Below are 12,829 nucleotides of genomic sequence, written 5' to 3' on the forward strand. Positions count from 1 at the left end.
TTTATCTAAGCAATAATGGCAACTATACTTTCCACATTTACCATCAGTAAAGGAACTGTTTGTACACACATAAACAGTTGATCTCGAAAATATTCGAACATTAGCATAACTTTGATTTCTATGTCCTATATTAGAAATAAATACAGATAATGTTGAGATAAATGTCAGGTTGGTATGATCATTAGTTCCTACATGCAGGGTTGGTACGACTACTTACGACTCTCTTCTGTTTTCCCGCTCGCCATGTGTTTTTTTACCTGAGTATTCGGTGTGTTGTAATGGCTGTGCATGATGGTGAAATACAGAGTATACAAAACTAATCTGTGTCAATCAATTAAATATCGAATCCCAAACCTATTAAATAACAGGTTATGGGCCCAGGGTGGTGAACTGTGCTATTGAAGATACTTATTTGTCGATTTTTGTTTCTGTCAATAGAGAAAAGGTCACGCCATGACCCACCAGGAGAAGATGAGCGATATGGACAAGAACATGAATCCAATCCTCAACAAGAACAACTATGAGTACTGGAAGACGATGACGGAAGTTTCTATGGTTTCCCTGGGCTGCTGGGATGCGGTGGATCAGGATTGACTGCAGCAGAAAGAGCGAGATCTGAGTACGTCAAACTGGAAACAAGGCGCGTGCACACATTTTCCGGCACGTTCGCCCTGAGTACCTCGCGGACATTAGAGGCCTGAAAACAGCGAAGGATTGCTGGAAAGCACTGGAAGAGATCCATGGGAGATCCACATCAATGGACATTGCCTTGTGCGTGCGGGAACTGGGCACTATCGAGAAGACTCTCAGCATGGATATCCTCGCGTATTGTGGGAAAATTCAAGTTCTGTTTGACAAGTTGTCTAAAGCCGGTATTAAATTTGAAGATAACGTTGTGGCATCTTTTATTTTGACTGGACTTGCGACAGATCAAGATTATCCGACCTATGTCGAGGATAAGAATCTGACCTCGAGGTCGGTGAAGGCCGACCTCCTACTCGAAGAAAAAAGTATTAATGCGGCTGCGGAGTCGTCCGAGCAAGGCAGCGCGTTGGCACCTAGAAGGCAATGGAAACCCAGGTCAGTACCAAAACAAAGATGGCGCGAAGCCGAAGAGCAGAAACACAAGTGATCAAAGATGTTACAAATGTAGAAAATGGGGCCACATTTCGTACCAGTGTCGAGGGGAGAAAGGAGATGGAGAAGACAGGGCCAACCTTTGAAAGTGTTTCGCGATTCAGATTTTGCAGGGTGTTCAGTAAATAGAAAATCTAGAAGTGGGTATGTTTTCATACTTGTTGATGGTGCAATATCTTGGTCGTCGAAGAAGTAGCCTATTATATCTCAGTCGAATTATGAAGCAGAATTTGTAGCAATGCAGGAGGCAGCAAGGGAGACTGTGTAGATATCCTTACTGTTAAGGGAGTTGGGTCAATTGTCATATTGTCCCCGCCCATGCAAATTTTTCTGTGACAATAGTGTAGCTATTTCATGGTCCAAGGATGAGATAGTCGCTGAGAGTTCTAAGCATGTTCAAGTTCGTTACTTCTATGTTAAGAATTGTGTGTAAGAATTTTAGATTATGTTTATGTGCCAAGTTCTGAAAATGTTGCAGATATCCTTACCAAAGGTTTAAATAGAATTAAGACTCAGTGTTTTACCAAAGCTATGGGGTTTGCAGAAACTATAAACTATGAAAGGGAAGTGTTGAGATAAATGTCATGTTGGTATGATCACTAGTTCCTGCGTGCAGAGTTGGTACGACTATTTCCGACTCTCTTCTGTTTCCCCGTTCGCCATGTGTTTTTTTTACGTGAGTATCGGGTGTGTTGTAATGGCTGTACATGGTGGTGAAATACAGAGTATACAAAACTAATCTGTGTGAATCAATTAAATATCGAACCCCAAACCCTTTGAATAAAAGATAAAACAATAAAAACGTTTTGCAGTATATTTGAGTATAATATGTATAGGTCAGAAAGTAAGAAACTTTTAACTGAAAACAAGTTTGTTGTTCAAACATTCAAAGAAATGTTGAAAAAGGTGAATTTTCATGTCTCAAAAATATTCGGACACTTATAAATTGATAAAAATATTAAAGTGGCAATTTTATATCAAAGTCAAATAATTTATCCGATACCCCTTTGGTTTAATAATATGTTTTAAACAGTTTAATATGTTGAAGATTATTTTTTTATTAGTAATCGATACTGTATTTTATTCCTTTGTTAGAGGAATTTATCATTTTTGTTTAGTGTCTATTGTTCTTGTTTACTAATTCTCACATATGGCCGTACATGTGTTAAAAAGCTTGTTATCTTAGTTTGGTAACTTAAATTTGTAATGTATTGTATATTTGTACATATTACATATAATACAATAGCACATATAACATATAATGTAATTGTACATTTGTCTTTGATTTATGTTCCAATACTAAAAAAAAATTTTTAACATAATAAACTGCTTAAAACATGTTGTTGAATAAAATATTAAACTTTTATAAAAAATTACTATGTTAGTTTTCTAACATTAATTTACGAAGTGCCCGAATATTTTTAATATATCAAATTCAGTTTCTTTTCAACATGAGACAACAGTTTGTTTTAAGTCAAAAGTTTTTTACCTATGATATCTATATACTATATGCCAATATACTGCAAAACATTTTTGTTGTTTTATCTGCATCTATTTCTGATAAAGAACTTAAAAATTAAAGTTATCGTCCGAATATTTTCAAGACTAACTGCATATGTGTATAGTATATGTACACATATATATGCTATATGCACATATATAGTATATAAGTAGTATGTCATATTTTACAGGTATGGTGTATATATATATATATATACATACATATACATACATACATACATACATAGTGATAGTATATTCGTGTTGAGAAAAACAAAAATGACGCATTTGTAATACAGATTATACATGTCATGTCATAGTTAAATATAAGTATGGTGCAGGGCGGTGGCATGTGTTGTGTCTTGTCATTATTTCGATCGATAATTCTTTTGAGTATTCAAGTCGATCACTTAATATCAACTACTTCTTGTGTTAATGAATTTTGCTCATCTTTTCTCTTATACATTACCTTTTAAAGACTGTCTTTATTACGTCCACAGAAAGGAAGGTTGACTAAATAGGATAAGGAGATTGAGGTTATATAAGGTTTTCGTTTTGACAGACGCGAGGCGCGAGCTCCGATACCCGTGGTGGGATGGTAAAGGAGGCGATTAAAAAGTCGAACAGCAGAGAACGACGTTGTCGTTAGTTGAGTGGACTAGTTCAAGTCTGTAGCTTGCATATTTTATTGGATTTAAGCGTTCTTGTTATCCATTATTTATTTAGTGCTATAAAAAAATTGCTTGTGTCAGATAACAGATAAAGTGAACGATTCGAAATGGATGATAAAAAAACAGGTCAGTGTATAAAAGATAAAGATTTTGTTTCAAATAGTTTTTATTAAATGTAATTTAACGTTACAATTTAATATAACGAACTGTTTTTTTTATGTAATTGTATATGTAACAAGAACAACTGGTAACATATATGTATATTTATAGAATTTATATTGACTTTGATATATTTCTTTTATTTAAATAAAATAATATATGATTTCTATAATTCTACTTCTTTGTCATGTATAATTGTGAAGTGTTGATGAGTTTTGTTCAAATTCTCTTTTCCTATGTTTCATTTATTAGAACACATTGTCATGACACCAAAATGTAAGACTGCAAATTCTACAACTCTTATAATAGAAAGACAGGCTTTAGAACCCCCAACAGAAAATGGAAATGAAAACAACGTTCATATTGCTGGAGGAGATCACAAAGGAATAGTTATTAATAAACAAGCAGTTGCTGGTACATAAAGTTCTATCATTATTAAAAACAGTGTTAATAGACAAAATATTACCAATATTACAACATTAGTGTAATATTATATCATAAAATTTTTATAGTTACAAATGGTGAAATTCATCCAGCACATCTTTGCTTACAATTCAGAGTATTCTTAGTGAGTGCTCAAAGTGGAAAACATACACAAGAATCTAGAACTCTTCAGTTTTGGTTTGTAGATACACTTTCAGAAGCCGAACACCCAAGTGTAGCGCAAGAATTCTTCAGAGAATTAGTTACACCTCAAGAATTTCCAAGAGGTAAAATTTATTTAAGTAGTTGATAACATATAAATTATAATACTGTCTATAATCTACAATTAAACCATCAAGTTTTTATATATAGAATATTGATCTATTATAGTATATAAGTATAAGTTAGTTCTAATTTTGTTAAGCATTACATATTGGTAAACAACAATAATCTATTTTTATATTATCATTCTGAAAGAATATATAGATTATTGTTTCAGGTAGTGAGAACACTATTATAACTATAAAATGATTAAAAAATAATATGAAATACAAATAAATATTTTCTAATATAAAAACTTTTTTTGTGCACTTATATTGCAATAGTACAATTGGGTCACCAGATATTTCTCTCAGTAGTACTATAGTAATATGTAATTATAGTATATTTAATTCCAGTAAGCTATATGGGTTTGTTACAGATTATGTTGGATTTATCAAGAAAATAATGAAACTAATGTTGCATAAGTATTCTACAATTAAAAAGATAGAAGTAGAATTAAAACAGCTTGAAGAACCTGTTAATCTTCCAACTAGACCATGTAAGTACAATATTACAATTCTCTTTAATTTTACAATATCTTTTTAATTTTATTTATGTTTTATTTAAATTTTTGTATAGTTTAAGTAATATTTTTCTTTGTAAATGATATCATATAAGCTAACAAGTAACAACTAAGTGTTCTAGTTGAAAACATCATTACTTATATACATATCATACTTCATAACTGTATTAATTGTTTAATTTCAATATTAAAAAATTATTCTCAGACAAATTTACTGATATATTCATTTAATCATTCATGAAAATTATTTTACACACATACTTCTTTTACATTATTAAAATAACTTCGAAGTAAAGAGTAGTACCAAGATTTATTTGATTTGATTCATTGAACTAAGTGATCTTTATTGAAAGATATTGGAGCAGTGTGTCTCAAGTATACATTACAACTGAAACTAAAGGAAATGTATATTTAACATTTGTGCTGCTCATGTTACTTGTATATATGTACATGTTCATTCTATATGAAATAAATGTGTTACTTTTAATTTCTGTTATTCACAGCTGATACTGGTCATATACTGTTCACAGTTCTTCCATATAAGAAAATTAGTTGGAAATCAGGTTGGAGATTATGAAGAAATTACATATTTTATTACGATTTATGTTTTTCGATATTTTATATGCAGGCTATTATATAAAATACAATAACAATTGAATATTTGCCGGTCAAAAACTTGAAGAAAAGTTTCTCATAGAATTTCTTTATCTATTTAGTTTTATTCTAATTTTATCGAATTTATTGCTATTTACTTTATTAGTGATAACTAGTGATAAACATATGTATGTTGAAAAAATAGTGCAAAAGCTTTTAGAAAAAATAAGTATATATAAAAGCTGTTTATCTGCACATTGACCGGTAAATACATATTTTATTGGTTCATGCAATATAGTAGTTATAACAACATTGGCTTAACATGATTTTTTCGCATTAATCCAATATTAAACATTTAATATATATTTTAGTGTTTATTTTACCTAATAATGAAAACAATCATTTGTGATTATTCAATTTGCTTCTTCTCCTATAAAATATGGATTGATTGACTAAAAAGAAAAATTGGATATACACCATTAGAGATATGTACATATCTTATTCATGAAGTATATCATGTTTGTAATATGAATGCATGATTATGAATGCCATAATATTGTTATTTTGTTTAATTCGAAATTTTAACACAATGTAAAACTAATTAAGTTAAATGATAAAAAATAATACTATACATTTGAAAGTAATATAATCAATTATTATGTCTAAAATATCATTATTATTTGTAAAAAAGTATATTTTTTAAGCATTTCAGAAGATTTATTTACAGTTTAACATATACATATTAGTGATTTTATTATACCATATGCAATACTCTTTATTGTTACTTTGATCTTAGTATAACATTAATGTGTTTATAAATAGTATTCATGGTCACTTACTACCATATAAAATTTTTACACTTCATTTCTATGTTATCAATTCTACAAAAAGTATTGGTAATATGAATTACATTTTTATTCTAAGTTTGATGTCACATATGTTTAGCACACACAAGTAGATACACAAAGGCTGTAGTTTATTTTATTTATAAAAAACTGAAAAATTGATCACAAATAATTTACTTTTTAATGAGCATTTATATATATTTTGCAGAATCATGAAATATATTAATGGAATGTGATAATATTTAATTTTTTTGTTTGACAGTATCAACAGATGAAACAGTTATTGGTCAGGTAGTTGAACTGACTTTAGAAAAAGTGTTGGAACTTATTGAATCTGCTTACCCAAATCCAATTACAGTGACTGATATAGCAAAGTATGATCTTTACTATAAGAATTTTATTAATTATTTTTGCACAAAGATGTTAATGTAATTGTAAACAATGTGTGGTAATTATTGTAGAGAACATGGTTGGGATCCTTCTGCTGTCGAAATAAAATTAAAAGAATTACAAGAGAAGGGTGTTGTTAAAGCGATGGAGCATGGAGCTTTTACTAGAGTTGTACACCAAGATACCCAAATTCAAGTAAATTTTATTTTTACTATTTTGCAGTAAATTTATAGTATAGTGTCAATGCACTATTTTATGTATAATTATTTGTGGTAATTAATTATTGGACATTATATATGAAAAATTATTGTATCTCTTTTCTTACCTTTTCTTAGGTCGTAAAACAAATGCCAACAATGGCAAGTGCAAAACAACCTACTATAGCAATTATTACTGCACAGTATTGTGAAAAGTTGGCAGTTGATTCTATGATTGAAAACAAAGAAACATTTGTTCGTTATACTACTGTTGGTAAGATATATTTCATTTAATAACTCATAATTATTCACATAGATTTTATGAATTAATCTTCAATTATATGGCAGAAGGAATATAAAATAATATGATATGATAATTTATTTTCAAGATACAGGTTGTTGTTTATATTTTAATATTAAATGATTAAATATAAAGAAATGATATTGTCAAATTTTAAGATCAAAGCAGACTTTATTTACGTTTTTTTACGTTATTTAAGGTCTCTTTATCTTTTTTGGAAATTAACGTATGTATAAGAAATCTCGAATTTCAAGTATAATTATGGAACTTTTTAGTGTATTCAAGAATTTGTATTAACTAGTTTGCATTACGGTATTATAATTATAGTATCATATATTAGTTGGCGGTAAAGGTACAAAATGTACTGCCTATATATATATATATATGACAATGCATGAAACTTTAGGTACGGCAAGCTCACCTGATGCGACAGATGGAGTACCGCGAGTGACATGTCGTTTTGGTAAAGTAATTTGTAATATAGTTCCTCTTTCGTGTCAATGTCCTTTAACGTTATAGCTTGCCAATTGCTTGTATTCAAAGCAATGAAGTGTCTCAATGGCACTATGCTGTGAAAAATACATATTATTAGATATTTTTATTAAAATACTACTTCGACGATGTCGCAGAAACAATATACATACCATATTGCTGTGTTGTAATGAAATTCATTCAGATTATCACCTCATGTATTACGTCTTCATCTTCAACCATTTACTTTCTCAGCAATATTAGCAAATTAAATTAAATTTATAGCACACACATATTGAAGCCCAGTGCAGACATGCGACTGTTGCCGTTGCGATCTTGCTGCAATCACATGTCCTTCTTTGCTGTGCCTGTTAAGGACATGGTTGGAATTCCATGTTGGGATTACTGTTAAGAACAGTAAAGATAAGCATATGATTGTAGCACAATCATAACAATGAAAGAGGCACGTCTGCACTAGGACTAAATGGGTATGGTTCAGAACTATCACAGGTTATATCTTTTGTTCATGTGTTTTTTGTTTATGTGTTTTGTTTGTATAAAAGATACTGTTATATCATTTTATTTCCTTCTACTTAAGACTGGTATTAACTTCTTTGAATTATTACTTCCATTTTTAAAACAAATAACTAGTTAACACTTACAAAACTAAATGTTATTTTCCGTTGCTTTTAATACAATTTTTATATATAAGTAAGTTTATAATATAATGATATTAACATGTGTAATATATATATGCATTTTACTGTGTATTATTATCTAATTAATCCAGTACTAAATACGCAACAATATATTATACATTTTTAATTATTATTATATGTACGTTTACACATACATTGATTAGATGAATATAAATGTTTGGAAAATACTGAGTTATTTGTGGGATGTTAGTTCAATTAGTAACTTTTTCTAAAAATAGGAAGAGTGTGTAGGAATTAAATGATAAGTTTTACAACTATATTTTTTATACCAAATACAAATGTGTTATGATAGTTATTTATCACTTCTTTCAACTAAAAAAAAATTATAAAGATAAGTTGATAAGTTTTTGGTGTCATCGCTAGGAGTTTATTTTCGCTTTATTTCTTATTGATATTCTCATATCGGAAACTTCTTAATCTGTCCTTGTATTTGATATACTGATAAATATACGAATTACTTATATTTATATCCAGTAATAGGTACTGAACACAATTGCATCTGTATGGAATGAGTCGTTTTTAATCAATTTAGTCACAACATACATACACAAATACAATACCAGTTTTTTAATAGTAGCACAGTGCACATGTATCATACACATATTTTAAAATTAGTAATGGTAGAGGATTATTTCAATGCAAAATAAGATTACTTTTGTTATAGGTGAGTCAAATGTTTACACATTAGGTAATATTGGTGCACACAGAATTGTATGCACAAAGTTACCCACTGTAGGTCATACAAGAGAAGCAATGACTGCAGCAGGAAATACAACTACCAGATTATTAGGTAGCATTTAAATTGTTCTTGGTTTAGTTATAATTGGTATGCTTGATTATAATCAAATATTTTACATTTTCTGTAGGTACATTTCAGAAAGTTGATTTCGTTTTCTTAATTGGAATTGGAGGAGGTGTACCACATTATACAGATTATAATAAACACGTACGACTTGGTGATGTGGTTATATCTTATCCTATTCCTCTTAATAAAAAGTATATTTATGTTTATTGTGAAAGTGCAAAGACAAATGAGAGTGGAGATTATCATTTTGAAACCAAAGAATATTGCCCACCAAATTTATGTCTTCAAGAAATTGCTGTTAATCTTAAAGATCAGGTAGATTGTTACACTTTTACGCCTAATGCAGACGAGCGACTTTTGCCCGCGCGATATGGTTGGATCATATGTCTTTTTTTGTTTTCCTAATTACGAACATCAAAGACAGGCATATGATCGCGCCGATATCGCGCGGAAAAAAGTCGTTTGTCTGCATAGGTCCTTAAATTTGCAACAAGAATCTAGTACAGTTATTAATGATTCTTACTAGTCAGAGAATGAGACAAATCCTCCATGGCAAACGTACCTAAAGGAAGGTTCAGATATTTTAACTAACCAGACGGAGCATGATTTTAAACCACCTCCACCAGAGTCTGATAAGTTATACATGGCTATTGGCGAAAGAGATGTTATTGAAGTTGCACATCCTACTGCACCTGCAGATGCGGCGAATAAAAGGTTATTGCTGTTTAATATGTTATTTTTAGTATATAAGATAATTATTTTTCAGCATATAATCATAATTATGACCTAAGTAACTATACATGTATATTTTTTTAAAGTTATACAATCTTATAAAATCTTCAGCAGTGTTTCCTTTTCAAATATAGTAAATGTTGACAAAGGGCACTTAACTTTAACATATACTGTGAAGGACACTCCCCTGAGTTGCCTCTGGAAGGTTTTAACCGCCGCTCGTTATTTCTTAAAAGGTTACTAACAAAAAAGAATTTATAAAAAGCAATGTATAGTAAAGAAATACTACACGCGTTGAGCGCTCGCTCTACTCGATCGTAAAAATCTAGTCCAACCCAATTTCAATTCTACATATATGCAAGGAATTTTTAAGAAAGAAGAATTTTGGTTAAAAATCGGGCCTCTTTTGTCTGTGGAATTGATATTGGGTTGGATTAGATTTTTACAAGCGAGCGAGCAACGCACACGATGTTTCTATCAAATAAAGACTGGGATATAAACGCGACTATCGCGTCGGTTATAATCACATACGTATATTTACATATAGGCAGAATACAATGTACATAGTAGTAGTAATATATTTCTGCCAATAACTTTTTGAGGAATAACGAGTGACGATTAAAACTTTCTGGAGATTCACACTTAAGGTGAGTGTCCTTGATAATATATGTCAAGATGAAGGTCATTAATGCTAGGTCCCCTTTTGTCAACATTTATCATTATGTTCTTTTATGTTCAGAACAAATGGCTGTCCACGAATTCACTTAGCACCTGTAGCATCTGGCAGACATATTGCACGCGATGATCAGCTTAGACAGAAATTTGCAGCCCGATTTGGAGCCCTTGCCTTTGATGCAGAGATGGATGCTGTAGTCGAAAGTATTTTGGGTAATTGTCGTGAAAGTTTTGCCGTTATTCGAGGTATTTCTGATTATAAAGATGGCTCTCGTATAAAGGAATGGCAGCCTTACGCGTCCTTAGCTGCTGCTAGTGTAATGAAATCTATTATTTGTGCTATGGACCCACCTACTAATGTGTAATACACAATTTCTGATGCTCGTTTTATTTCATTCCCGACAGCATTTTATGTGATAGTTGGTAAAAGTGTCATCATTTCGTGTCTTTTATATCGTATCGTCGATTTTTCAGTGCAAAGTGGACCAACTTCTTTTATTGGTTAAGAGCAATCGTTGTTTCAATTAGTGCACAAACAGCATAATTCAGAATTACTTAAGGAATAGCTTATTCTTCTTTTTTCTTATATTTTTTAAGTCGCATTTAATGTGATATGGATCAGTTATTTACTTGATAAGCAGGAGAAAATAAGATCGTGACCAAATATATAACGGTCATAAAGTAAGATGCACCAAGTGCATTTTAATTATTTAAGAGAATTGTAGTTAGTTTGAATGATTTTAATCTAGTGACTTTAGAATCAAGGACAATTCAATTTCACGTTTCCAAATTGTTTTCAAAGAATTTCTAAACTGCTAAAAAAATGGAATATGTATTCGATTGATAAAAGTGCTAGTTCACTTTTAAAATTTATTTCGATATGGCTATTTGAAAAATATTTTTACAATTTTTATATCTGAACATAACTTTTCAATATTATTTAATAATATATTTATAATATCGATGCTTCGAATATTGCTACACTTATTCATTTCCTAACGTATTATAACAGTAATTTTATATAATTTGATGGAATATTAATGTATGGTTTTGCAGAATTATTTATATACTCTTTGTACTTTTCATATCTCGCTTATTGCCTATTGTATTTATTTAAGTATAATATCGAGAAATTTATGTACTCAAGAAAAATCAGTTCAATGATTCTAAAACTGGTGCCATCTTTATCCTTTTGAACACAAGATCATGAAAAAATTTTTGCACAATGCATTTTTTTGAAATGAAAGAACTATACTTTTGAAATAATTACGTAATTTAAATTATAGCAATGAGGCTCTTGATTATCGAATATTAGCAGACAGGATTCGAAATAACGTAGGTATGGGAACCACAGAAAGCTTTAAATAAAGTCTCGGTATAGTCAGAAAAATAATTTAGATGTAGAATATGATATCTAAGAGTAAGGGCAGAAAGTACATTTGGCAGTATTTATCTAAACACAACCAAATTATCGTTCAAAAAGTAATTGTCCTACAAACTATTATATGTTTGTCAGAGTATATTACCATTTCACACAAATCTGTTCGCTTTCTCCATGAAGCGTATAATAAATACATCTATACATTCAAATTTGATGAAAGGAAGAAATATAAATAAATAATGCCGCCCAAAACTTTAATCGTACTTCAAAGGAGATTAAGAACTTGATCTTAATAGTTATATTATTAATTATTATTATAAAATATGTTTACTTTCTAATGTGTTATGATTTTGAATGAAAGATTTTGAAACAAACATAGATTTTTGTTTCTTAACAAATTTTAATTTGATTTCTGAATTATGGCAAAATATTTGCATATACAGGCTGTGTCCTCTAGGATTAACCACTATTTTTCAGATATTTCTAATAATTCGTCAAAGAAATGTTTTGAACAAAAGTTAGTAAGTTTTCGGTTCACTACACATTTGAATATTAAAAATTTTCAAAAATTTTCAAAAATTTTATCCAATAAAAAAGTCAAGGGTACCATATGTTTTGGATTTCATGGAGTTGTAGTTTGCGTCAAAATGAATTCAACAGTCTACTATACAATGACTCTGAGATGACTTTGCATTCAGAAACTAATAAATTAAACAAATCTAACAATAACAATCATACCGTTTTGCATTACACGTTACAATGTACTATTACTAAATTTCTGATTTTCAGCTCATTTCAAAGTCATCTCAAGGTGATAGTACAGTAGGTCGTAGATTCGTCTTGATGTCAATTATAATTCTGTCAAGTCCAAAATATATGGTGCTATCTAAGGAAGTCAACAATTTTTTGGAAATCTTTAATATCCAAATGCGTAGCGAATTGAAAACTGATTAACTTTTGTTCAAAAAATTTTTTGGTAGATTGT

General features: G+C 30.0%; 2 protein-coding genes across 5 annotated transcripts; both read left to right on the forward strand.

Moving 5' to 3' along the window:
• Window positions 1–459: 459 nt before the first annotated feature.
• On the forward strand, window positions 460–1,254 carry LOC112213780. The gene is made up of 2 exons (XM_024371220.2): window positions 460–1,018; window positions 1,049–1,254. The coding sequence occupies exons 1-2, from the start codon at window positions 758–760 to the stop codon at window positions 1,130–1,132; spliced, it is 345 nt and encodes a 114-aa protein (XP_024226988.1). The 5' UTR covers window positions 460–757; the 3' UTR covers window positions 1,133–1,254.
• Window positions 1,255–2,961: 1,707 nt separating this feature from the next.
• Window positions 2,962–12,829, forward strand: LOC100749615. Of its 4 annotated transcripts, XM_024371216.2 has the most exons (14): window positions 2,962–3,304; window positions 3,390–3,434; window positions 3,720–3,881; window positions 3,980–4,177; window positions 4,591–4,710; window positions 5,238–5,297; window positions 6,436–6,547; window positions 6,635–6,758; window positions 6,899–7,034; window positions 7,468–7,524; window positions 8,916–9,041; window positions 9,118–9,371; window positions 9,583–9,770; window positions 10,528–12,829. In XM_024371216.2, the coding sequence occupies exons 2-14, from the start codon at window positions 3,416–3,418 to the stop codon at window positions 10,826–10,828; spliced, it is 1,857 nt and encodes a 618-aa protein (XP_024226984.1). In that variant the 5' UTR covers window positions 2,962–3,304; window positions 3,390–3,415; the 3' UTR covers window positions 10,829–12,829. The 4 variants fall into 4 exon arrangements, with proteins under 4 accessions (XP_024226984.1, XP_024226985.1, XP_012247242.1 ...); XM_024371217.2 differs by lacking the exon at window positions 7,468–7,524 and having other exon boundaries at window positions 2,963–3,434; XM_012391819.3 differs by lacking the exon at window positions 5,238–5,297 and having other exon boundaries at window positions 2,963–3,434.

Source organism: Bombus impatiens, unplaced genomic scaffold (genome assembly GCF_000188095.3).
Source record: "Bombus impatiens unplaced genomic scaffold, BIMP_2.2 scf_1230, whole genome shotgun sequence".
Taxonomy (NCBI): Eukaryota; Metazoa; Arthropoda; class Insecta; order Hymenoptera; family Apidae; genus Bombus; species Bombus impatiens.

Bases quoted from the DNA above. Each gene is read 5' to 3' on its own strand.
- LOC112213780 (XM_024371220.2), top strand. From the start codon at position 758: ATGGACATTGCCTTGTGCGTGCGGGAACTGGGCACTATCGAGAAGACT. The intron at 1,019-1,048 runs GCGGCTGCGGAG...GAGCAAGGCAGC, and splicing joins TCGAAGAAAAAAGTATTAAT to GCGTTGGCACCTAGAAGGCA.
- LOC100749615 (XM_024371216.2), top strand. The intron at 3,882-3,979 runs GTACATAAAGTT...AAATTTTTATAG, and splicing joins TAATAAACAAGCAGTTGCTG to TTACAAATGGTGAAATTCAT. The intron at 7,525-8,915 runs GTAAAGTAATTT...CTTTTGTTATAG, and splicing joins GCGAGTGACATGTCGTTTTG to GTGAGTCAAATGTTTACACA.